General features: G+C 38.7%; 1 protein-coding gene across 1 annotated transcript in view; it reads left to right on the forward strand.

Annotated features, from left to right (window-relative positions):
* RANBP3 (RAN binding protein 3) overlaps nt 1–25,743 on the forward strand; it is a gene marked incomplete at its 5' end in the record, with an annotated part of 41,514 nt that extends 15,771 nt beyond the window's left edge. Inside the window, 13 exons of the mRNA XM_039713332.1 lie at nt 684–755; nt 1,950–2,015; nt 3,549–3,641; nt 4,747–4,850; nt 9,393–9,512; nt 10,040–10,143; nt 12,480–12,558; nt 13,472–13,574; nt 14,445–14,569; nt 16,748–16,868; nt 18,444–18,586; nt 20,301–20,484; nt 21,348–25,743. Coding sequence (XP_039569266.1) covers nt 684–755; nt 1,950–2,015; nt 3,549–3,641; nt 4,747–4,850; nt 9,393–9,512; nt 10,040–10,143; nt 12,480–12,558; nt 13,472–13,574; nt 14,445–14,569; nt 16,748–16,868; nt 18,444–18,586; nt 20,301–20,484; nt 21,348–21,391 — 1,358 coding nt within the window. The remainder of the gene's footprint in view (nt 1–683; nt 756–1,949; nt 2,016–3,548; nt 3,642–4,746; nt 4,851–9,392; nt 9,513–10,039; nt 10,144–12,479; nt 12,559–13,471; nt 13,575–14,444; nt 14,570–16,747; nt 16,869–18,443; nt 18,587–20,300; nt 20,485–21,347) is intronic.
* Nucleotides 25,744–27,287: the final 1,544 nt, after the last annotated feature.

The raw sequence follows: 27,287 nt of genomic DNA on the forward strand, positions 1-27,287 counted from the left end.
TTGTATAACACCAAAAGTACTAGAACTAGTGCACAGGGTGTCAACCAAACTCCCTATTGTTTGCTTCTTTAGGACCCAGCAAAGGGTGGAAAAGAAGCGCTGTCCTTTGCCTGTTTTTTCAAACATTTTTTCCCTTTGGTTGACTATTATGCTGCTGAGGTGACATCTGACAGTACTCTGATGTGCTCTCCTCTGTTTCTGTAGGAGTTTTGTCTTTGCAGGGTAGTTAAACGTAAGTTGCCTCTTGGTGAAAACAGTGCAGTCCATCAGAGTCCAGATGTTCAGTCCTACTCTCTAGCAGGCATTACACACCTTTCTGCTTTCTCTCTGCAGAGGCCTTTTGAAATGGTATTACACATTTTGCAGTGCTATTATATATACAACAGCACTTCTAATTCCTAATTCAGATACCATTCACATTGGGAATCCTGTATTTATACGGGATTCAGAAAAAAATGAAATTTGTCCTTTCTCTTTTTAAGGAGACACTGAGAGGATTTTATGGGCAACAGCTTGTTTGCTACTTCATCTGTAATGCTGTTTTAATTTAGAAGTAATAAAACCAAAATAAAACAAATTACTAGAAAAAATACTTCAGTTTGAAGTATGGGAACAGGTTTATAATAAAGAACAACATGCACAGCTTCACAGCTTCCCTTTGTTTTCTTTTTCCTTGACTGCAGTAACAAAGAACAACGTCTTTATGCCATCAAGCTTTTGTGAACCCTCTACGGGCAATTCTGACTCAGAACCAGGTGAGCTTCCTCATTTTTCTGCATTTTTCTTGAAAAAATGTTTGTTAATTTGTCGTGATCTAAAGTACTCTGATACTTCAGAAGTAAGATCCTATCTGTGAGAACAGAAGTGATGATGGTTCTGATCTAAGAGCTGTTCTCTTGCTCACTTTGTTGTTCAACGTCACCATTGCTGGAGGTAATTAAAATAATATCAAAGTTGTTTAATGCTTTGGGAGTGATGGTAGAATACTGCAGTATGACCCTTTTCTGCTAGCCTCACAACAAAATCTTTGGGAAAGCCTCATATATCTACTTCATAAAAATATTCTTATATATTGGAAAGCAAAACAACCGTAAGGTATGGTCATGATTGTGTTAATCTGTGACCTGTGAATCGTGTGTTGACAGAACTGCTGATTTTGTTAGTCTCCATCGTTCTGGTTTGGTTGTGTTGGTATCACTGCAGTGCACATCAATATCATATGCCTATAACCAAGCACAGTGAGACTGTAAGATGCTGAGTTGTCTTATTCTGAGTACAAATATTGAGCCCCTTAAAGGGAAAAAAGTATAATTATTCTTTGTAAGTTGTAAGCAATTCAATTTTTAAGATTGATTATAGATATATAGTATAAAGTATAGATTTATAAATTTTTTTTTGAGATTTTGGTATTTAATTAAAAAACCATAACTGTAGTGAGTGTGAGCAAAGAAGTTTATCTTCATACTACAAAAGCATGAGTAAAAACTTATTATTATAATAAACTAACATTAAGCAATTAAGTTTAACTTAGTTTATGATCATTAGCAGTTAGATACTTGTTAGCAGCTGTCATGTTCAGTCATAACTTTGATTGTTTTTTCTTTAGTTTGATTCTCACTTAAAACTTTTATTATCTATATAAAGTCCTTCACAGAAGGAGCCCCATTTCTCCGGTGAACAGTCTTTTTCCTGTTTCTTCTGAAAAAAAGTTTGAACTTCTTGCTTGTGATACCATGTGTTTGTCTGAGATGTATATTTGCTATGATGCTTACTGGAAATTCTGGTTTCTTTCAGAAGAGAATTTGCTCTGTGGAAAACTCCTAATAGCTTTGCATATTTATAGAACTTGTGGGTTGTTACAGTGGGGAAAACCTGAGCAATTTCATGACTGAATGGCTATTTCTAATAAGTTATAGCTTTGTCCTTGTAATTTTGTATTTCACTTCCAGAGGAAAAGAGCAGTGGATTCCGGCTGAAGCCACCAATACTTATCCATGGTCAGGCACCTAGTGCAGGTGAGTTCACTGTTTACTGTGACAGTACAAAGAAAATAGCTCAAGCATTTTATTTAGTTGGTAGTTTCATCAATCAGCTATAGAAGGTTTCATCAATCAGCTATAGAAGGTGGTAAATAGAAGGTAGCAATATCTATGTGTCTGCAGCAAAAAATCTTGTCTTCTGTGGGGTGGTTGTGCCCCTATTCACTGTGTAATGCGTACGGGTGCATCCTTGTATTGCATTGGATCAGCTGTGCATGTCTGAAGTGCATCTCCCAGCTGTGGCTGCTTAGCAAGCTCCTGTTTGTGCTTGGAGTTATCCTACACAGGGTGAATTTGATTCCTTTGGTAGCAAACCATAAGAAGAAGGGTGTTCTGAGTGCCTTGAGCAAGTTCCAGCCATTGCTGAGTCTTTAGTCTGTGACCAGGCCAGGGCAGTTGGAAGTGTCAAGAGAGTGCCCACTTCTGCTCTCCCTGGCTTTTGGTGGAAGTTGTAAGTGGCAGGTCCTTGATCATGCCTCTTCTGCACTACAGGCTGACTGTGACTAAGTTTTCTGTTTACTGATGTAGACTCAGCCACTATCAGAAAGATATTAGTATTACAGCTCCTTAGGAATTTGAGGGGGAAAAAACAAACCCAAAACTATATAGGTAATGAAAGCTATTATTGCATAACTATATGGAAACTTCATTTCACTTGAAGGAAGGGTGGTAAATTTAAGAAAGGAACAAGCTGTTTTGAGCTTTTGAGTGTTTGAACTTTGGATAGCTTTATAATCTGATGTCATGCCCTCTTAATATGGGTGACGTGAAACAGAACTAATTGCTATGAGTGAGTTCTGTTGTAGTATTTTGTTGGATCAAGAGTTCATCTTGACCTTTTTCAGTGAAGAAAACGGAATTTTCTGGGCTTGCCATAACCTGGAGTTGATGTTACAGTGTTGGGGGTTTTTTATTAGGTTAAGGTTAATTATCTTTTTGAATCATAGCAGAATTAGAGTTGTAGTGCTGTGCATCTTACTATAACAACCAAAGAGGCCAGGTTAATTCAAAAAGCCAAAAGGTTGTTAAATGACACAACACAACTATTATAGTACCAATATGTTTGATTGCATGGATAAAAAAATATTTTGCTACTATCTGGAAATTACTTTTCTAGAAAAGTAAAAGAAGGAGAAAAGAAGACTTGTAATATGTATTGAATAAAATGTCAGTGCATAAATAGGATTACTGGTGTACTGTTCATTTCTCTTACATATTGGCTTTTATTTCTCTTATTTCTGGATCACTTTCTTTCTGTGCTTTCCTGTATAAGGTAGACAGTATACTTTAAAGTGTCTTTTAGGCTAGGAAATAGTCTTCCCTATTTGGGACTAACTCTCTTTTGAGGCTGAGTAAGTAGGGATGGAAAATAAGCGAGTAGAAGCTTTTCTATTCTGGTGTCTGTTGTTTAATTGTGTGTTCTGTTGGAAGCAGTTGGAGAAGATTAGATGAAGCTGAATTTTCAAACTTTAAAACTTTATACTTCTTGAAAAAACTTTGCACTTGTAGGTCTCCCTAGCCAGAAGCCAAAGGAACAGCAGCGAAGTGTGCTCCGTCCAGCAGTACTACAGGCACCGCAGCCAAAAGCTTTCTCACAGATGGGTAAGTAATGCTTTTGCTTTCTAAATACAGTGGAGAGAGAACAAAACCATCAAATTTGTTTAGTGTGGTGGTTTGCTTTTACTCAACACCCACCTTGGTTTTTCTAGTTTTCTCCTTTCAGAAAAGAAACATCTTAAATAGTAAGTGTATCTGTATTACATGAAAGATAACATAGTGAAACCTTCAGATCTTGTGTAGGGTGACTGTCTGATATTGCCAGGCCTCTAACTTTGGTGTGATCCATACTTGAGTTTTGAAATAAAAAGACTTTAAAGAGTGTGGTATAGCAGTCAATCTCAAATGACAGCATTGACCATGGTGTAATAAGCTATTACTGGTAATTGATCAACAGTAAAGTATCTAAATCAGTGAGAGGTGCCTCTGGGTGGGGGACCATTTTGCAGTTGGGGCTTTGAATATAAATTTAATTTTGAACATAGAATTTTAAGTTTGTTCATTCATATAATGTTTATTGTATTATGGAATTATGGAATTTGACGTAGCTGATGGAAATAGACATGATAAAAATGTGGAAGTTAATGCAAAAAAACTGTTTAAAGTCCCTGTCTCCTAAACTCCATGTTTCCCCAGCACATTTGTTATGTGGAGGTTTAGTTGAACAGCAACAGGAGTAACTTCAGTTAATGCAGAATCTGGCATAGAACCAAATATTTCTAGCTTGATTTCTTGACATACCTCCTGACACAGATTGGACTCTACAGAGGACTTAGTATTGGGGTAAAATTTTCAGTGAGAGTTCAGTATGTGAGCAGGTAGATCAATCTGAGGACAAACCCTGCTGGGTATGAACAGTATTAGACTGGAGAAGGATGGTTGCTTGAAGTTGTACATATTGAAATTCTTACAACATTCATATAAATTAATTTGCTGACTTGGTTTTCTGCATTTGGAATTTTGATTCTGCGAAGAATTGCTGAATTGGGGTCCTCATGTCTCTTGCAAAATACTATGGGAAATTTTTAGTTTACATTGCAACATTTAATGGACTTAAGCAAGAAAACTGCATGCAATTTGCATACGAAAACTTTTATGACAGTCTAAATATTTAGCGAGTTTGTGTATTGTTTTTGTTTCTGTGTTGCAGTTCTCAGCAGTGGCACCAATGGTGTAAATATCCCTCCAGATTCTGCAGCCACATCAGAATCACCGAGTGATGCAACATTGAAAAGTTCAGACTCTGAAGACAAGGTAAGTTGGAGAAGAAGACTCAAGGTGACAGACCTAAATATTTTAGGAAATAAAGCTGGAAAGACAGATAGGGATGGGTTCTGCTATGCTTAAAGAAGCTGTATGAATGCAGATGCTTTGTTTTGGGAAGGCACTGAATTGGTCAAGGCTTTAGATCAGAGGGGAAGCCAGCAAGAGGGAGATCAAAGTGAACCTTCACCAGACTCGGACTAATAAAGTAGAGGAAATAACTAATGCCCTTGAAGTATTAGGAGCTTCACAATTACAGGCCTTGGTTCTGAAGGAGAACTTTAGTACTTGAACACCTGGTAAAATGGAAACATGTCCTGGTAGAAATCCTCCAGAATACTCCTGGAGATTTTAGAAATAAGTTGATGAGCATATTTGCATACACTGGGTAAGTTGACATGGGAGGTATTTAGCTGTACCTGGTATTCACAGCAAAGAACTGGCTAGAAATGCAAAGGTTGAGAGTAGCTGTCATTGCAACATCAATGAGGTTGAGTTTGAGATCTTGAGGGAGCTAATAAGTAGCAGAATAAAGATCCAGACTTAAGGAGAGAAGACTTCAGGATATTAATTGAGCTGGTTGATAGGATTCTCAAGGACAGCAGAGCTCATGAGAGCTCATTACCTCCATGGACAAACACCTCAGAGAATGAATAATTTATCCCAAAGTGCATGAAACTGTGCAAGTTTGGGAGGAGGCCAGTGCATATGGGCTTGGGAACTCCTTAAATCCAGAAAGAGAATGTGCATATATCTTGTGAAAGCAATCAAGACCACCTGAGAAGTATACAGAAGGATTGCCTGGATGTGTGGCAGAACTGGGAAACTGTAAATTTGGCTGGAGTTGGAAATTACAGGGAATGAAAAGCTGCCAGCAAAGCTTCCACTGGTACTGGCAGCAAAGGTAAAATGAAAGAAAATCATAGGCCTTCTGCAAAATGTTAAAGGGAACCTAGTGATGAAAAAAATGAAAAAATCCGAGGTACTCAATGCCTTTGTCTTGTTGTCTACTGAAGAGGTCTGCTGTTAGGTCCACCAAATCCTATTTTTAGGGGAAGCTTGAGGGAGCAAATTATTACAATAAATTTGATTAAGGACTCTTTTAGACAGTGTGACGTACACAGGTCCATAGGACCAGACAAGATATATCCGTGGGTGTAGAGCGAGAGTCATGGTTTAACCCCAGCTGCCAGGTAAGTACCATGGAGCTACTTGTTCACTCCCTCCACTCAGTTTGGATAGGGAGAAGAATCAGGAAAAAAGTAAAACTAGTGGATTGAGATAAGAACAGTTATTTAAGTGTTGAAAAAGAGTAAAGTATAATAATAATTATTGTAATAAAAAGGGGAGAGAGAGATAAAACACGAAGAAAAGAAGTGATGCCCAGTATAGGTGCTCAGCACCTGCTGATCTGTGCCCAGCCTGTCTCCCAGCAGCCCCTCACCAGAAGCTCCCCCCAGTTTTACATGCTGGGCAGGATGTTTTATGGTGTGGAATATCTCTCTGACCAGTTTGGGTCAGCTGTCCGGGCTGTGTTCCCCCCCAGCTTCTTATGCAACTCCTCACTGGCAGAGCATGAGATTCTGTGAAGTCCTTGACTTGGGGTGAGCACAACTGTGCCACAACCAAAATATCAGTGTGCGATCAAGATTATTCTCATCCTGGATCCAAAATACGGTGTTGTGCCCGTGTTGTACTGGGAAGAAAATGAATTCAGGACAGGGAGCTGAGGGGTGCTTGTGTGAGACCACTACCTGTCCTCAGAGAGTTGTGGTACTGTGGTGGGTCGCAGTTCCTGGGAAGGAAGAGAGCATGTCACACGTTTCCATAAATGGTAAGAAAGAGGTTCCAGGAAAGTAGAAATGGCTCAGCTCCCTTCTCTCCCTTTGTGGTGAAGGAGTCCTAGGATATGAGGCACCTTAAAGGGAATGAGAACAGTCAGTATAGATAAAACAGACACCAACCTGATGGGGTTTTTATCCTCTGAGATTATTTGCTTTGCAGATAGCCCTGCTTGTTGATTTTGACTTTAGGCAAGATCTTTGTATGGTCTGAAGTATCATTGTAATAGCCAAAATGGAGAGAGGTGTACTGGTTGTGTGGAATTTACAAGTGGGTGATAAATTGGCTGAAGCAGCGAGCTTTGAGGGTAGCAGCCAGTGATTGGAAGTCTGACAAGTGACAATCACTAGAGGCATTCCTTAGGACTGTTCAACATATACACAAACAACTTGGCAAGGTGCAATAAGCCTTGTTAAGTTTGTGGATACTAGTATACTGTGACAAGGGGAAATGGTCAGTACTTTGGAAGGCAGGGGCTGTTCAGCAGGATCTCAGGAGGTTGGAAAAACAAGCTGAGAAAAACTAGGTGATGGTTAGCAAATGCAAAGTTCTGTATCTGGGATGAAAGAACCCATGTGTCACAAGGACTGAAGAGGGACTGGCTAGAAAGAAGCTGTGCAGGCAAGTCTTGGAGGTCTTGATACTGCATGAAAAATGTTGAGACAGAATTTATTAGCAGATCTATAGCTGATAGTACCGCTTCTAAGGGTGATAGTTATTTTGTTTTGGAGGAAGGGAGATCAAAAAGGGAAAGAAAAGGGAAAACTTCACATTGGCCAGCCATAAGAACTAGTAATGGGTTCCCTAGATAGGCATCTTCCCCCTGAGTGTCCTCTACAGTGGAGCAGGTGGTACCCCCTAATAACTAAGTTCCCATAGCAACTATATAGTTTTCTTCATAATGCTCAGACTTCCTGTGGTTTTGGGGTTTTTTTCTGCTTATGGTGCTGTTGATGCTGATGGAAGTGTGTTTTGCTGAGAGGCAACTGCTGTATGTGGGTCACTTCTGAGGCTTTGTGCGTGCATAGTGTTGGGTCTTCCCATCAGTGTTAAAAGCTATGGAGTAGGAAGTTAGGACAGAAGCAGGAGGGAGTGATTCCCATGCAGGTTGCAATTGCTTTCCAACACTACTTTAGGGTTTTTTAAGTGCAGGGTTCTGAGTATAGTGGAACAAGAACTATAGTATGGGAATAATTAGGAAATATGCTTCCACGGTGTGTGCAGGGAGAAGTCACAAAGCCACTTGTGGAAAGCAGGTGGCAGAGGTGCAAAATAGAAAGTCCTTAGGAGAACAAAAAGCTCAAGAACCTTCAGGTGCTGTGCAGCAGTGATGAACAATAGACTGAACATGAATAAGTAGTGTATCCTTTTATTGATTAAGAAGATTTTTGGCCTACTTTACTAAAACTGCAGGCATTAAGTTGAAGAAAGTGATCTTTTCTCTTTTTGTGCCACTGATGAATGGCATCAAGAATACCATATTATAGTTTGGGGCTTGACAGTACATGAAAGACACTTAAAAATCACCAAGGTGACTAGTGGCTGGAGCACAGGAAGAGTGATGAGAGAATGAAAAAGCTAAGTATGTTCTGCTTGGACCAGGACCGGGGAATTGGAGAGAGCTCTCAGCTCTCAAGGGATAGGCAGTGTCAAGATGAGAATAAATTTAGGATGTGTCTATCAGAAAGGTGAGAAGCTGCAGGTGTGGTACGAAGTGGATTTCAGATGGGTTTTAGAACATAACTGTCATACTTATTGTAGTTGAACATTGAACTGAATTGTTAAAACCAAAAATCTCAGACAAAGATTCTCTAACTAATTAAAGTTAGAAATCAGTACGTTTATTACGCTGGCAGGTGGCACGGGGTGGGGTGTCCCCAAAATGCATGACCGCACCACACAATGATTTTTGCCTTCTGTTTATTTCTCAAAATCATACATATGCATAACCCCAGCACCTCCCATCCCTGCTTTGTATTAAAATGAGTTTATTAGTCCTTCACGCATGAGCAATTCTTGTCTTGAATTGGGTTGGTGGTCTCGAATTGGGTCAGTGGTCCCAGGGATGAAGTCAGGAAAGTCTTCAGGTCTCTGTGACCCTCTGGCACGATCCAAGGCCTCCTGCTTCATGATGGATTGACATGGAGTCCAAGTGCTGGGCATTGTTTTACTGGTTCCAATATGTTCCTATAATGGTTCACTAGCTTCACTTCCTTCTACAAATGAGCTTGTTTGTAATATAACAATTAGCTTTAGCTTAAGCACCTAATAATCATTAACCTGTCATTGGTGTATCTAACTTCAGTATGAATTGGCTCTAACCCTCAGCTAGAATCTGAACCCTTTAAAATCATGATTCAGAACCAGACTAACAAAATGTAAAACTGTCACGTGTATTTTTTTGAAACTTGGTATGAGATCTTGGGCAGCCTAATATAAGTTTGAAGTTGGTGCTGCTTTGAACAGAGTTTGGACCAAGAGATTGTCAGAAATTCCTTTGAACCTTAACTATTCTATGATTTGCTAAGAAAAACACTTAACAACAGAGATGTTATTTAAATGTAAAACGTGCCTTGTAGATCTGAGTGTTATTGGCTTGTCATTGTAAATGAATGTGTGACTCATCTCGTCATAAGGTGTTTTTATTTAAAGAAACTCAACTTCTTTGGCTACATTTTTTCATTTCTTTAGGCAGCAGAATGTCAGAAAAAGGAGTCCAACAATACTTCAGATGATGACAGCTCTGAGAAGGCTGAACTAAATGCACAGCAAGTGTTTGTATTTGGGCAAAATTTACGAGATAGAGTTAAGGTAAACACATGTTTGTTCTCTTGACTAGGAGTTCATAAATGTATGTAAAATGAAAAGCTATGAACACAGCAGAGTTGTCTGTTTAATAAAACTAGTCTTCTGAACATTTAATAAAGGGACTGTTATGTAACATAAGAAACTTTTTTTTTAAAGAAAGGCATCTACTGCAATCATGAGTAACAGCTAAAGCTCAGTAGAATGTAGTGTTTTCTCTTACTTTTTGGGTTAGAATAAAGTTGAAATGTGGCTCTAACCTGTTCCCATGCTACCAAGACTTCACAGAAAATATGGAAAAATAGGCTCAGCCTGGGCTTAAACTTGTGCGTAGAATAACTGAGTTGGATTGTTAGTACCTCCTGTTGAAGACAGATTTGCTCAGGTTTCCTAGCATGGTAAAAGAAAGTTTAATATTGGGACATATCTTGTTTTATTGTAGAAAACATTTATGGATGAAACTTTGTCTTAAGGTAGAATGAGTTGAAAATTTTGTAATTAAAATTATTGATATATACTTGTTCTTTTTCTAGCTAGGAGATGAAAGCAATGAAACTGCTGATGTGCAGAATGCTGGCCTTCCGACATCAGATATACCTTCTGCAACAAACTATTTTCTACAGTACATCAGTTCCAGGTGAGATTACAGGGAAACCAATATAACAGTTCTCCTTACTCTTTATTTTCTTTATTGAAAATTCTTTATGATTCTGCTCTTTATTGGATGCAGGGCTTAGACTGGGTCTAGACTTGGGGACCCAGACTTCTGAAGAATGAGATGGCAGTCTTCAGATCTGGGGAAATCCTCAATCATCTCTTCAAGGGAGATGCCTTTGACACTATTTATTTGACCACATCCTCACCAAAGCCTCTTCAAAAAACCAAAAAGCATGACATGAGAAGCATGAAACTAAAAAGCATGATGTTCTTCTCATGACTGATCAGAAACAGTGGTGGACTAAATTTGAGCTGCCAGTAGAATCTTGTGGAGATCTGCACTGTATTTGTGTTGTTCAGTAAGTTTCATATATGATGCAGATAAAAGAAAGAATAGTTAAATTTTTTTCATGATAGTAAGCTTTTCAGAGTGGCCTGTATAAATAAATAGGAGCCCAACTATTGGGAGGTTTTTGAGAGAACTTTTAAAGAATAACAACATCAGTAGCATCAGAAGAAACGTGATGTATAGGTAAAGCAGGCAGCCAGGAGAAAACTGCTAATCCTGTCTTATGTAGTAATGAGCTCTGAGCTGACAGCCTTCACTTGAGGCTAAGGTAGTGATACACGAAATCTGTATCTCTGTGAAAATGCTAGCTTAGTAGTGGTCAGAAAAATTCAGTAGTGTAAAGACTAAGAAAACAGATACAGAGCTGTGAATTCATGGAAAAATGTCGGGGGAAATCCCACCAAGAGTGATGAAGCAGAGCAACATCTCTGCTCCTGGCATAAGCTGAAATTGAGTCTGGGGCAAGGAAATAATTGTAGGAAAAGCACCAATGCATGCTTTCTTTATCTTTTTATTTGGCATTTTTAAAATCTTGTTGTTCACCATGAAGGAGGCAGTAGGCAGTTTTGCAGTCAATGAACTTTTGATGTTGAACTTTTCAGATGTTGCACTGGAGAGGTAGAGAACACCTTTGCCCTTTTGATGCCAGATCAGTGCCTTTCCAATAGACACAGTCAGACTTACTCGATCAGATTTGGCAGACAGTAACTACTAATATGTGGCCTTCAAACACTGGAATATTTTTTCATATTTCTCAACTCATATGGCACCTACTGTCATTTTATTTGAGTCTTTACGTTGGGAAGATTTATTCATGGTGACTCAATTGCAAGAAACCTAGGTTTGAACTTGTCTTAAAAACAATAGTATCTCTAAGGGGAGTTGGCTCTGGTTTTCTGCTGAGATGGCAAAGCATTATGGTAATTATGGTAATCAACTTGTAAAAGGAAGCTCCTCCCTTTGTGTAACACTGTCAATTCTTTAAAAACTGTAAATATGCTAGGTGGTGTGGCAGATATTGGTAGGCCACATTGAGTTCCCTGTCAACATTTGGAGCTCAGAACTGTGGTATTTAATTCCCTTAGGAGGTAAAGTTATCTTCCACTGAGGATGTCCTTTGTTCTAGAAATCTCCTTAATCAGAAGTAGCAACTCTACATGTACAGTTTAAAGGTTTGTTTGGTTTCACTTGAATCATATAGATGTGAGTCCCCATTTTCCAAACCTGGTGAAATGCACATAGGCTTGATTCAGAATGGTTGCTTTTGTATGCTCACTTTGTGAGCCTTAGAAAGGTATGCCTTATGGGAAGGGATAGGAACAATGACTTGTTAAGTCTTTTGAGTCTGTAAAAGAATAAAACTCTTGTTCTTTCTAAATAGGATTAAAAATCTGTTAATAAAAATTCTAATGGGGGGAAGGTGTTTATTCTGTAAGGAAGAAGTAAAGGATGATATTTGATTGTGAAACTTCTTGGAGAGTCTGTGGAATTGCAGCTAGTCTGATAAACGGCATCGTTTATCCCTGCAACCTTTGGTTCAGTTACGATCTTGCAAGTGCTTTTGTTTCTGTTCTTTCAATTTCTGAGAGAATTGACCTAAAGATGTGTAGTAGTTTAAATCTGTACATGTAGAATACTGTTTAAAAAAAAAGTATGTTATATGATTAGACAATAAGCCCTCACTTAGCATTCAGCATTGCTTTGTATGTTAATAGTTATCTGAAGGGGAAGATTTTTACAGAGAAAAAATATTTTGTGGTCATTCTGAGAGAATTCTTGTTCTGTAAAACTAGAATATATTCTCATGTTAAGTTGGATTAATTTTTACCTATGTTTTTGTCAACCAGTACTTATTTTCTTAAAGCCAGTGACAATCACTCACTTTCTGAGAAATTTTATTAGTAGAAAATAAAAGAGGTGTTATTTTCTGTCTTGTAAAACCTGGCTTATTTCTTGTTTTTTTTCAGTGTAGAGAACTCTACGAACAGTGCAGATGCGTCTAGCAACAAGTTTGTTTTTGGACAGAACATGAGTGAGCGAGTCCTAGTGAGTATCCACTATGCATATGTTGTAATTTTGCCAGCAGTTTGTTATGGATTCTCACTCAGGAATTTTGAGAGCTTTTAATTATACTTCTCACTTGAGTATGGGGTTTTTTTCAGTGGTTTCCCTTGAAGGTAATTTATTTTGAATGCAATGCGGGAAGTTCATTATGAGCTATTGTCTGCTCAGCAATACTTTCCAGGATTTCCCTTTCAAACTCTCAGTGTTTGAGATTCAGTGCCCTCTCTGTAGTGCATGTGGTTCTTGTATCCAAGTATTTTATGGCACAGCTTGTTGCTTTAAATGGCTATTGGAGTATAGGTATTAGAGGGTATTTTATGTTTGTCCTCAAAATTGAGAGCAGTTCAGTAATGTGACTCCCCTCAGATGGGATTTCAAGCCCAGCAGTAAAGCAGCTGCCTCAGGACTGAGGTATGATTCTGGAAATGCTGTTTATGATGTACCAACCTAAGGAATAGGTTCTAGTACCTCACCGTTTCCTGCTGTTGCTTTTATTCCTGTGCTGGAACAAAATGGAAATGTTTAATGTTGAGTGTTCAGACCTGTCTAGCTACTAAGCAGGAGTTCAGTCAATTATGACATGAGTAGTTGTAGCTGAAATTGACTTGCTGTGTTGAACAAAGCAAGTCAAAAAGTTTCAAATTAAGGATTGAAATTTGGTATCAGTTCAAGGGAAAATAATTCAAACTGTTCTTTAGGCCACACTCCATTCAGTTCCTTAGCTAAGGTAGTAGGATAGTTTTAACTGTGAAAGCATGTTGTCCATGAGATTCTTTTTCCGCCATATGATTTATAAATACTGGAGCTACCCCTCAGTACTTGGTCACTAGTCCTGTTTAGTAGAATTGGCATATGTTTTCTCCCTTCTGTTTACCTTCTCTTATTTCTGTGATAGAGTCCGCCAAAATCAAATGAAGGTAGTACAGAGAGTAATAAGGAGAATGCTGCTACAGAGTCTGGGTCTGAATCGTCTTCTCAGGAGGCCACACCAGAGAAAGGTGAAAAACAAAATATTGTATTAGGAATGGTAGTTAATCCTTTTTTTAAATAACTGTATTTTTCAATATCTTGTTACTTCTCAAAAACATAAGATTTTTATGTTGCCTTTACTGTCTCCTGTAACCAAAGATACAGGCTGGGTGTGGAAGTTGCTGGGTGTTGTAGATCCTCTAATAGTAAACATGTGCAGGCTGCACTTTTTTTTTGATTGTCAGTCTGTGGTTGTGGGAGTATCTTCAGTGGAATTAAATTAGAGGGAGTTAACTGAACTGGTAGTGGGACTTGGTAGAGAACGTAGGAGAAATGTGGCAAACTTCTTTTTAACAATTCTATTTTATTTCAAGTGACTGAATTTCTGAGTCAAATGTGTATTGCATTGAGTGAGTGCCCCACATGTTGCTTGAACTCAGAACTGGTTGCTGGATTCTATGACTTCAAATTGTCAAGATATTACAGAAATTCTGGGAACCATGGGTTTTCTTCAGTAAAGTGCTTGCAAGCCCAAATGGAAGTAGAAAATTAAATGCACTGTCCATGTGTAGGCACAGCTGTATGGCTGACAAGAGTATCAGTACTGCTGGAGCATCTACAGATAAGCAGGTGTCCATGCAAAGGTTTTGAATTATTGCGTGTATGGAAAAAACTTCTTGAGAATTTCATCTATTTTGTTCCTTATGCTTGTAACACAAGTAGTAAAAGAAAAGCTTTAACTTCTGCTTTAAATTTCAGTCTTTTTTTATGTGTTCTATTAAATTCTGTTTTCTATACATTTCAAAAGGTCTCAAAATTCTGGTGTACTTGTGTGAGACTTTTATATATCTTACAAAATTTTATGCTAATCATTCTCAGACTCTCAAAATGTTGTTCAGCTAATAATATTTCAGAATCACTGGCAGAGTCTGCAGCAGCCTATACTAAAGCAACAGCAAGGAAGTGTTTATTAGCGAAGGTAGAAGTGATTACTGGGGAGGAAGCTGAAAGTAACGTGTTACAGGTAAGAAACAGATGGAGGAGCTTTGAGTTTGTGGGGATTCATATGGATGTCTGTCACAGTAACAAGTCCATATAAATCTATACAGGGTATTCTCAGCCAGCCCTGTTCAAGCTTAGATGCAAGCACACCACTGGCCAGAGATCTGGGCAGAGAGAGAGCCTAACCAATCAGCTGTTTAAACCAGGAAGTTTCAAACCCCCTGTATAAGCAGGCCTCCATAATAAACTGTTGCTGTTTTGCCTGGATCTCTGAGAGTTTGTATCATCCCTGTCTCTGACCCCACGTAACAGATGCCCAGTGAATGCACACCATCTGATTCCCTACAATTCAGCCTTTCTCTATATCTCTAATATATTTTCTTGTGTTAAAATGCAAACTTTATAGATATTTATGTCAGATCCTTATTTATTAACTTGTTATCCATTGTTTTTAATTTCCTTTTTCTGAATAAATTTTAGTGTATAAGCCATCCAGGTGTATCTTAAGCATACTTTCCTGAATCTATCACATAGAAGCTTCTATTTTCTGTGAGACAATTATTTGAAGAAAATTTAAATTAATTAAATATTTTTAAGTTCTTTAATTGTTGTACTACTAAAAATTTTCTAAAATTTGGAATGGGCTATTTATGCCAGCAGTCTAGTTTCTTGCAAAACAGAAACTGTATCACAAACACTCAGGAATTTAGTTTGAGATACTTAATTGAATTAGTGATGTTGTAGAAGGATATTTGGTCATGACTTGGACTGCTGATTTTAGTAGTGATATATTTAACATTGTAGTTATTAATTAACTTACATATACTTACTAACTCCAGTGTATTCTTAAGAAAAACATGCAGGGTTTTCATATAAAATGAAGTGGTATATGTATTTTTTCCATCTCTCTTTATACTCCAATTATAGTTTGTTTTTTTTCCTTGACATATTTTGTTTCTCAGCATTTGAATTGTGTTATTTTCAAGGATAATTTTTGTTCTTACAGACAGGATGCACTATTCTTCTGACACCAAACAGTTGCACTATCAGTATCTAATGCCTATCAGTTACACTTGTATTACCTTACAAAATGATACTCTATAATGTTTATCTTCTTGGACTTTTACCAGACATAAATGGTCTTTAAATGGTTCTTCTGGTATGTCTCTGTTTCTGTGTAATTCAGAAATGTCTGGGTGCTTCACATAATTGAACAAGACACTGAAGAGATAAGAATCCTGTTTCACTTAAAAAACCCACAACTTTTGGCAGTTTTATACTTAATAGAGGACTGACTTGCATGAATATGTTGTAATTTAACAGACCTCTTGCCTAACTTCAATTTTTTTTCTTGTGAAATGTAATGTATTAAAATTCCAAATGGGACTTGTACAGACAGAACTATGTTAATGTTGCAGAAACATACACAGCTAGATGTTTTGGCGTGAAGAAGATGAGAAATGGAGGGAATAAAAATGGAAGTATCTTCTCCACTTAGTGCATGCTCATCTATGGGGAACTTGAGGGGTGATGGTTTGAGGTATAAAGCCTCAGCAGTAACAGTGAAGTTGGATTAGAGAGGGTGGTATAGAGATGGCATGGAAGAAAAAGGGAGCTTGTAGGTCAAATCCTTCAGTATTCCTACTGTTGGAAAAAAATACATACACCTTTTGAATTTTATAACCTCTGAACCCTCAGTTAGTAATCTCAGTTATTAATGACTTTGTGTTGTTCAGGCTTTGATAATTAATTGATAATGAGTTAGCATGTTTGTTCATCCTTTGCTTCCTTACAGGAGGAATTTTGCTTTGCTTTCATTATGCTGGGTCTTCCCAGCAACAAATAACATATTCAGTGGTGCAGTGTGTACCTAAGGCTTTTAAAAGAATTGACTGATATAAGGCAGTCTTTTAGGATGTTAAGTTTCCTCTGTGAAAATTTATATCTTGCCTGAAAATTACTGTTTTGATCTTGAACCTTCTTATTCTTCAAGAATATCTAGCTTGTTTTAATAAAACTTGATGAAAACAGCGTATTTTGAGAAATTTATTGCAAAAGAGAGGAGGATGACTGTTTTGATTTCCACAGCTATAAACAATTAAAAATTCCAGTATGAAATCTGAATATTTTTTTTAATCAACTGTAGGTGACTAAGAAATATCAATCAACTACTATGCCATAAAGATATTTTCTGTTACAGATTCAGTGCAAGCTGTTTGTATTTGATAAAAGCTCTCAGTCTTGGGTGGAAAGAGGTCGAGGGCTCCTGAGACTCAATGATATGGCCTCAACAGATGATGGAACATTACAGTCTCGACTGGGTAAGAGGAACCAGGGGAAATGAGATACTGGATGACAGTCATGCTATTTTCATAAGGTTCTTCCTTGACACACAGCAACATTCACTTAAGTTTGTATTAGCTCGAGCAACTCAGAAGCAGTTTGGACCTTTTCTTTTGCTTCAGTTAATGAATACTGCCTCCAAAGAGAGTATCTTCATACCCTTCTATTGCAGGAGATGTTCTAGTTACTTCTTCCCCCAATAAAAGCAAGCCATGTTTAGTAACTAGAATATTTGCCTAGAAATTTATGGTAATATCATTCAGATCTGGCTGTTTGGATGGGTTGCTTGTGATGAGGGAAGTCTGAATAGTGCATGATTGTTTAGGCTGGCAGGAATGTGCATTAGCCTGAGATTATCTGCTCAGATACCATTGCTGAACTTTAATGTATTAATGTCTAAGGCTTCAGACTAAATAGCTTTAGATATGACTCATAATCTTTAATAGCTTTGTTGCAGTTTAAGCCCAGCCCAGCAGCCAAGCCCCTTGCAGCTGCTTGCTCTCTCTTCCTCCAGCAGGATCAGGGAGAGAATTGGAAGTGTATAAAAGTTAGAAAACTCCTGGGTTGAGATAAAAGCAGTTCCAATGAAGAAAGCAAAAGCTGTGCATGCAAATTGCAAACAAAGCAAAACAGATTAATTCACTGCCTCCTGTGGGCAAGCAGGTGTTCATCCATCTCTGGGACAACAGGACCCCATCATGCGTAATGGTGACTTGGGAGGACAAACACCATCACCCCAAATATCCTCCCTTCCTCCTCTTATCCCTGCTTTATATTCTGAGCATGGTGTTTTGTGGTCTGGAATATCCCTTTAGTCAGTTTGGGTCACCTGTTCCAGCTGTGTCTGCCCCTAACCTCCCAAATACTTGTCACAGCACAGCTGGTATGTAGCTGGACAGATAAATCTGGCCATAAACAGAGATCCAATTTGGCTTGACTAGTTTGTTAGAGAAAAGAAGTAAAGTCCCTAGGTGAGCAGTGATAGGATAGATTTGAACTCAAACAAAGAACCCCAGCCAATTCCATTCCATCCTGAATGCAGACGTATCATTGGTCAGGGAGCAAGGCAGTGCAGAGGCCCCGACCAATCAGTTGTCCAAGCACAGGAACCCCCTGTAAAATGGGACACCAAACAATAACCCGAGCTGTTTGTCACATGAGCATTGGTAATTTCTGTCGTATCTCTCTCCAACCTATGACCATAACGTATTACATACTCCCATCCTCATCAGTGTAGTAGTATGAAAAGCAGAAAAGACCTTAGCTCTGTGCAAGCACTGCTCAGCAATACAAAAACATCTCTTATATTATCAATGGTATGTTCAGCACAAACCCAAAATACAGCTCCATACCAGTGACTGGGAAGAAAGTTAACTCTACCCCAGCCAAAACCCACACAAGCCTACATTCTCCTCATTTACAGTTGTGACAAAAGCCTAAGAGGGCTTGTTTGTAAAAAGACTGAAACCTTTGAACAGTAACAAGTGTCTTGACTGTTTTTAGCTTCCTGATGTGTCTTCTTCCACCTAACTGATCTTGTAACTTGGCTTTAGTGATGAGGACTCAGGGGAGTCTCAGGTTAATCTTAAATACCAAGCTCTGGGCTCAGATGCAGATTGATAAAGCCAGTGAGAAGAGTATCCGGATCACAGCCATGGATACAGAGGACCAAGGAGTTAAAGTTTTTCTTATATCAGTGAGTACTGTTTATGTCTTAACCATGCTACTAGAATTGGTGCTTACTTAAACTGTAGCTGAGGTAGCATTCCATTTTTATTTGCACCCTACACTATCTTAACATCATCCCTGCCCCAAAGACAAGACACTTGGCAGATTTGCTTGTTTAAAATTCTAGCTAGTTGTGAACAAATGCCACATCAAAAGCTGCCCTAGGAGGCCATGTTTTTCAAAGCATTGCTCATGGAGTCATGGGATCTGTTCCACACATACTGAGACTCTAACTATAGTGTTTCATGCAGATACTTTTCTGATCTAAAAAAAAAAAAAAAGAAAATTGGCATTATTTAATAGAAAATTGGCATTATTTAATAGATTTTATGCAGTAGTTTAACCAAAATTAGATCTAGTGGAACTTTCAGCACAGGAAAACTCTCATTGTCTGCAGTGCGGGAGGATGAATAGGTGCCCACTGAGAAGAAAACACTAAAACTGTCAAGAACATCTTATTAGTACTTAAGGTTTACACATTTTAACTTTGATTTTCCTTTGATGCAGAGTATTAAAGCAGTAACAGGATAGTGAAAGTGATTTCTGTGCTTACTAAATGGGGAACAGCAATCGCAATCAGAATTACTAAAACACTTGGGATCTGATCATACAGTCAGCAAGGGAGAAAGGTCACTCCCTAATGCCTGCTAAAGCACTAACAGATTGGAGAGGTCTGAGAACATTATTTTGATTTAGACTGGTTTTACACAAGATGCAAAAGAATATGTGTCTTGCAAAAGAATTTGTTTTCCTAGGGATCAGAAATTGAGAGCATCAGCAAATGGTTGGCTTTCCCTGTGATATTAGGTTTGTAGGGCTGGGATCTGGAGTCTCAGAATTGAACTTAATAATACCAAATATGCATTGATGAGGAAAAAGAAGTGAAATTATTGGATAAGTTTTTATCCATATTTTTGTAGTTTTGAAAGTTTTGAGTTAATATGTCATCAGGTTATTCACTCTTGATTTTAATATTGATAAAAAGTATCTTCTTTGGAATTACTTTTTCATTTCAGTTTATTGCAGGGGAATTTTGCACATACAGAACTGACACACTCAAATGTCAGATGGGGTGGATGGAAAGCATTTTTTATGAAAGAATTTGGGGAAACTATTTCTTATGAAAGAATTTGACAGGTTGTCAAAAATTATTCCCTCTTAAAGAGAGACTGTTCAAAAAATTTTAAATAACTCAGTGAACAGACATGCAGTTTTCTCATTATATCTCATATTGAAATTTTATGCCAGTGCCTCATGAAACAATTGGCTTGATTATGATTAACTAATGTGTGAAGTTGAATTATTGACAGGCCAGCAAAAATCTGCAAGATTTTAATTGAAGGTCTTTTTAATATGAACTTTTGGGAGGTTTCAGGAAAGCTATATGATTTCTGTGTGAAGAAGACTATATGAGATCAGCAAATACTGGGTGTGTTAGCCAAAAAAAAAAAGAAAGTTGGAACTAAGCAGAGGAATATACACTCACCACCAGAGTTCTGTATATCTAATGTCCTTCTGTGTGTACCACAGCCCATTTTGACTGGTTTGAAAAATCCTTTATGAGAAAACTCAGAAGTGTATTATGAAATTTGACATGACTGGTGTGTATTATGTCAGCAGTGCTTTATCGTGTTATAATTCCATGCACCTTTTTCTTATTTCTGAATATTAAAAAAATGCAGGCAAGCTCTAAAGATACAGGGCAGTTGTATGCTGCATTGCACCATCGGATCTTGGCCTTGCGCAGTAGAGTGGAACAAGAGCAAGAAGTTAAGAATGTAGCACCTGAGCCAGAGGTAACGCAGTCAAATGAGGAAGACAGTGATGATGATGATGTCATTGCACCTTCAGGATCAGCGGGAAGTGGTAAGTAAGAAAGACAATGATGTTTCCTGTTTTCCATGCATTTTCCTGTGTAATTTCTTAAAGTAGTCTGCGCTCCTTGTGTATGTCTATGGAGTAGGACTATTGCATGGCTTTTCTTTTTGAATGCAACTACTCCTTGCTTCTTCTTCAAACTGGTAAAAGGTGCCTGTGCTGCCTGTGAGCCATGCCACAGTTTAGCAGAGTTTTTCTGTGCTTTTTATCATTTACAGGATTTCTGAGGGTGGTTCTGAGTTTCATTTTTGCCTTCATCTTGCATATAAAACCTGAGATGACTCAGGATCAGTAGACAGCATCCAGACTGACCTTTCAGTTTGGAAAGCAGAAGGTTTATAAAGGGGCATGGAAGGAGTGTAATGTTTTTTATTGTGCATGAGGAGACCATAATTAAAGAAAAATAATTCAGTTTGAGGAAGACTTCAGTTTGAGGAAGGCTTCCTTTTGTACTCTCAACTTGGAAGTCATCTCTGCTTTGCTTTCTTGTGGCTGAGAACATAGAGCCTTTGACAGTCCTTCATCCTGATTCACAGAAGGGGATAAAAAGAGGAATGAATATGAACAAAAGCAGTGGGAAGACTGAAGAGCTTGGAAACTGAACTTTTAGGTTTTGGGATGCTTCTGGGATTCCTGTACTAGATTAGTCAAGAACATAAAATTCTACAGTAGACAGATCTTAATCTGGAGAAGGCCATATGCAGGGTGGGGGAGGTAGAATTCTACAGTTCTCATCTCTCATTGAACACCTGAATCTGAGACTTATGTAGGCTACTTGGGATGGGTCTCTTACTGCAAGGCAAGAAACAAAAGATATTTCTTATGACCGAGAACTATTTTTATTGTTTCAGGTCCTAATGATGAAGCTGATGGGCAGAACGTTGGCAGCACATAGCAGATGTGAGCCAATCTGCTTGCAAGGCTGCTATGAACACCATCTTGCAGGCATCTCTGGATACCCCAGGCCAGCGATTGTTTCAGGCAGTTTTGAAAGCTCCAGGACTTAAGAACTGTGCATCTCTGTTCTGTTTGTTTGGGTTTTTTGGTCTGGATCAGTAGATTCCACACAAAAAAATAGCAGACTTGGAAACTACCTGAATGTGGTTTGGGACGTTGAAAGCTCATCATATTGATGAGCAAAAAAACAAAAAATCCAACCCCAAAACAACAAAAACACAAAATGCAACCACCCCATACCATTTCCCCTCTTTCTTGTTATTAAAATGGCACATTACAGCTTGTCACAGCTTTTCATTGGGACCTTTTGGCTGTTTCTTCAATAGTTCATGTCTTGCAGGTCTCCAAGATAGAACTTTTCGACATGGTTCCAACTCGAATTCTGCTTTTATAACCCCTACTCTCCTTTACGCAGGGAAACCCAGTCCTCACTAGCTCCTATGCTCACTGGCTGCCCTTTTGGGTTCCTTTATTTTTTTTTTGGACTGTAGATGGGGCAGGTTATGTTTTACCTTTTAATCCCAACATAGGTTGTGGATGTGGACACCATTGTTTGCTGTCTAGTGGGTTTGTAAACAGAAAGAAACAAAACATTGTGGTTCACCAGAGAAGATTTTTTTTAATGCGATAAGAGACTTTAAAGTCTGCAGGACGTTTTGCTAACTCCTTTTTTCTTCCCATTTCATTATTATTTTTGGGGGATTTATATTGTGGTGAGACTTTTTTATTTTAGTTTTTCAATAAGATGCTCTTGTGTGTTGAAAAAGTGAAACTATTGTTTTGTACTGTTCTTTTCTGTTACTATTTAAGGGAGAGCTAAGCCACTATATATAATAGATGTTGCATACCATTTTTCTTAGAAAATTTTGTTTCTGTGGCTACAGTAAAGTGCAGGAGGCATACAGGTTACACCTTCAGAACAGTTAATGACAAAACAGCTGTTAGCCCTTGGAAGAATAAAATAGGCTCATGTAGTGAGCTCTGCCAGCCATTAAAATAAATCTGTATAATAAAGCAGCTCTCATTTAATGGCTTGATTCAACAAGCCATTTAAGCACTTGCCTGACTTAACTGTATGTGAATAATCTTACTGAAGTCAATGCAACTCTTCATGCTTAAAGTTGAGGACATTTTTAAAAATCTTGCTGAATTAATGGCCTTAAATAGAAAATTTAACTTCTAAACCCTTCCTGTCCCTGTTCCATTTCCTGAAGTCTTGCAGCATGAAGAAAAAGGTAATACTGCCAGCCTTGAGTAGTTTGGGCTGAAGGTTATTGTATTCTGTTCCACCACAAATAAAAGCAAAAATGTGGTTTTCTGTGTGCAATTCTGAAGTACTCCTACTGTAACCATAACCCTTTTTTTCTCCTTTGGGTGTTTTCTAATCATTTGAGCCTTTTGTGTGTAAGTTGAGTTTTATTTTCTTATTGAAACATGGTATGTTCTTGTCCAGCAAGGTTGGAATTTGGTAGTCACCAGGTCACTTTCACTTCTAATTCCCCAAATTGTTCTATTTCCTTTATAAATAGTTTGCTGATAGGATACAAGTCAGAAATTATCTTACTCTTTTGTAGGTTAATGATCTAAAATGCATCACCTAAAAGAAAATGAAAGGGGAAGAAAGCATTTGATGTAGCATGAATTGAAAACAGAAACCCAGGTTATAGCACAGAATCAACTTTGAAATTTAGTATTCAAATAGCAAAACGGTCCATATCGCCTCTATTTTAATGAAACACACTTTCCACTGGCAGTCAAGAACAAGTCTTCCCCTGTTTTCTGTTGTTAATCATCACTGAAGACTGATGTTGTTGGGGCAGACACAATCCCCTCCCTCACCCAGTTGTTGGGCAACTGATGTTGTTGTGCTTTCCCTTTTCCTGATAGCCAGTTGAAGGAACATCTGTGATTACTTTTCTGGCAGTTGAAAAGGGCTAATGATAAGCTGTGCCACTGCGTCTTGATCTCTCTGGATTGTCTGCTCATGCCTTCTTGCATTTTGGTTTTCTTTTCTGCTCCTTAGGGTTAACAGGGGTTTTTACCAATGAACAGACCTGTTACTGCACCCCCTACTCTTGGCATGCTTCAACAGGAACGTGGCAGATTCCTTAGTACCCACCACACAATTGTTTCTGCATCACAAGGTCTGGGGACTTTAGAGTAAGTGATCTGCATTTTGGATCTGGGATCTTTTTACATTGTTGAGATACTCAGATTTAAACTACTCTTTTCAAAAACCCTTGCACTGTAAAGCTGTTTATTGTCAGCAGCTTGTTCATAAAGAAAATTAATAAGGTGTCTTGGCCCACACGGCCTACTTCTGTGAAAACAGGCATTATTTCCTGGTCCCAGGCTCTATGGCGTCCATGCTAGGTCTCACTTGGAAGTGTTTTACCTAAAATGCAAATGATGGTGCATGAAGATTCAGAAATATTGAATAAGCATGCTTGCTTTGGGGTTTGATGGTATACAATCACCTAAAGCTTTCCAAAAATTTTGGCAACTATTTACTGATGCAGATTTTATTTTTAGCTAGAAGCTTTGCATAGATTTTTCTAGTGAAGGCAGAAATGTTGCTGTGCATCCCGACAGAATTGTGTTGCTGTGCATCCCAACAGAATTGGCAGTGGGTTGAGTTCAGGCCCTGCCCAGTGAGATACAGTTAGCCAAAGCAAAACCCTGACTTGGCTCTCTGCTTTAAGCCTTCGTTAGCCAGTGACAGGCAAAACTGGGTAACGCCCATATGTCTCAAAAGATCTATGTAAGACTGTCATATAAAAATGTACATGGGAATTACATTACAACCTGTGTCAGCAAGCAAGCAAACAAAACACCCTGAGCCCTGTGTTGTGTTTCCTGTACCAAGCAGCAGCTGTTTGAGGGGAGGGTAATGGTGACCAGCTCTGCTGCCTTACAGCAATCTTCCTCTTGGTTGTGCTTGTGCTCCATCTTTCCCCTTAGGCCTCTTGTTAACTTTCGTGTGGTGTTGACAATTCGTGTATAGCTTGTTGGCTGCTGACCCACACAGGTACAGCCTTTCAGGTTTCCAAGTGGGAAAAAATACTGAAGAGTGTAGTGAAGTTGAACATGCTTGCTGATGACTCAACAGTGTACTCTGGCAACCAGGAGGGCCACCCATGTCCATGGGGGGCATCAGGCCAACTGGGTGAGGGAGGGGATTGTGTCTCTCTGCTCTGCAGCCTCACCTTGAGTTCTGGGGGCAGTTTTGGGCACCACAGTATAAAAGACATTAAGCTAATAGAGAAGTGTCCAAAGAAGGGCCACAAGGATGGGGAAGGGTCTAGAGGGGAAGCTGTGTGAGGAGCTGCTGAGGGCACTTGGTTTGTTCAGCCTGGAGAAGGAGAGACTAAGGGGAGACCTCAATGCAGTCTTCAGCCTCCTCATGATGGGAGGTATAGGGAAGGTACCAGTCTATACACTGCTGACCAGTGAAGGAGCATGAGGAAACAGCGTGGAGCTGAGTCAGGGGAGGTTTAGCTTGGATATCTGGAAGTTTTTCACCCAGAGGGTGATTTTAGAACTGGAATGGGCTCCTCAGGGCAGTGGTCACAGCACTAAGCCTGAATTTGAGAAGCATTTGGACAGTGCTCTCAGTCATAGGGTGGGGTGGTACCCTGTGCAGGGCCAGGAGCTGAATTTGATGATCCTGATGGACCCCTTCCACCTCATCGTGGTCTATGATTCCATGAAAATGTTAGATTGGTGATGTCACTGAAACCAGAACTAAGCCTCTTATCCATAAAATAGCAAAAAAAAAAAAAAAAAAAAGAAAAAAAAACTGACACCCACAGGAAACACAAACATTAAGGTAAGAGAATGTTGTCATTACAACATCTTTCTGTAGTCCAGTTCCTGGTTCATTGCTTTAGAAAAGACAGGGCAGGAAATTATCTAAATAAATGAATCCTCAGCCATCCTGCACTCGAACTAGGTGGGAGGTGACCAGATTGTTAGAAGCCTGCAGGAATAAAAAATGTCCAACTTTGTAATGGGTCCTCTCTGTTCCCTGAAGTATCAATTGATGCCATTGCTTGGGTGTTACTGCCATTAAATGACTGCTCCTAACACATCCCATTCTGCAGTTCAGCTGGTATCTTGCTCTCCCAGTGAGTGTAGAAAATGATTAATTTACTTTCTAGAAACATGTTACATATTTCAAAATTTACCATGTTTCCCATAATCTTCTCTAGTTTTAGGAATTCCAGTTATAATTGCTATAATTTGTCATACAAGATTTTATTAAACTGACTTTTCTCTGTGTGCTTTTTCTCCCGGTGTAACTTGGTCTTTCTGTCCACTGACTGGCTTAAATTGAACTCTAGTCCATTATGTGGGTAGCAGATTTTCAGACAGGATGTTACAAAGATGGTTTAATTTTTTTTAAAGGGTTTCTTTTTTTTCCCTCATGTGAAATCATCACAGACCAACATAGGTGCAAGAGAGAATTGCTAAATCAGACAGCCTTGATTCTTTTCTGCTAGGTGAAAGTACAGGTATCTCATTAAGAAATGCTTACAGATAATTTCTGTAAATAAAAGTCTCATTTGAAGGTAGTATTTAGAGCTCCCTTTTGGTTACCTCCTTTCAACGACTCCTTTCCAAAACTTTCCTTTTGTAAAGATACAAAAGCTGAATTTGTCATTTGAGAACACTGGTAATTTTGTTGCATGGGTGCGGAGTGAATTCCTTTTTTCCAGGGTTATCAGTGAATTAAATGTGGGGTTATTTTAAATTAACTACTCCTGACCAAATTCTGGTAGCTTTCTTTCAGCTTCTAATGGAACTGGAAAAGCCAAGTGGTGATGTTATGTTTGATTTCCTTCTCCTGTTCTGGAGACCAGGAAGTATCATTGAGCCCCCCCACTGCAGGGTGCCTGCTGCTGGTAACTGAGCATTCATGTGCTGACTGTAAACTGTCCTCTGAAAAGCAACTTGCTGTCTGTAGTCCATTTAGCAGACAAGATAAATTCCTGTTCCAGAGAACTCAGAGCACAAATTTTGCTGCAGCCAGGAGATCTATTGGACAAGGCCCTACAAAAAGCTGAGGGAAGGATGGGGTAATGTTTTGAACGCAGTTTGCTGATGGATGGTTCTGCCATTTTTGAAAAGGTTTTTGAGATGGAAGGAAGCCCAATTGTGAGAAATAACACTCACTTAAAAAAATTAGAAGGTTTATTAAAACCTTATCAAAAAGTACAACAGAAGACTGAATGGAGAAAATAATACAGCACGCCAAGAGCAAAGGATTCTATCACCATCTGCTCAGCCACACAATGGATGTTCTGTCTTTTAACCCTTTAGCCACTTGCAACGTTTTGTCAATTGACTCCTCCTTCACTGTCCAGTGGTGGAGATAATTTTCTTACATGTTGACTGGAGGTTAGGTGTTGCCATAGTAACAAGCCAATCCTCCCATGTGTCTGGACTACTCAGGCCATCCTGTGATAATGATGCAAGGGGAGAGAAACATAACTACACATCTACAAAACTTCTCTTAACATATACTTGATATTCACTCTTTAATTGTGAGAGTCAACCATTGCATTACTCATCTATAATACCCCCCCCCCATTTCCTTTTTATAAGTCCTTTGGCTCGAACAATTAACTAAAAAAATCTTTCTCTCTTGAATGAGTCATACTAACATCTGTTGATCTGGGCAAGGACAGTGGAAACCGAAGGAAAAAATCTCAGGTTTTCCCTAGACATACTTATTTGGAATGGACAAAAGGAGATCACAGAGGTCCGGTATGGCTTTGAGTCCTGTCTACCTTGCCTATGGGGTTACTACCCATAGTGGGTGAATCTTAGTG

Source organism: Passer montanus, unplaced genomic scaffold, assembly GCF_014805655.1.
Source record: "Passer montanus isolate IOZ18808 unplaced genomic scaffold, ASM1480565v1 scaffold285, whole genome shotgun sequence".
Classification (NCBI taxonomy): domain Eukaryota; kingdom Metazoa; phylum Chordata; class Aves; order Passeriformes; family Passeridae; genus Passer; species Passer montanus.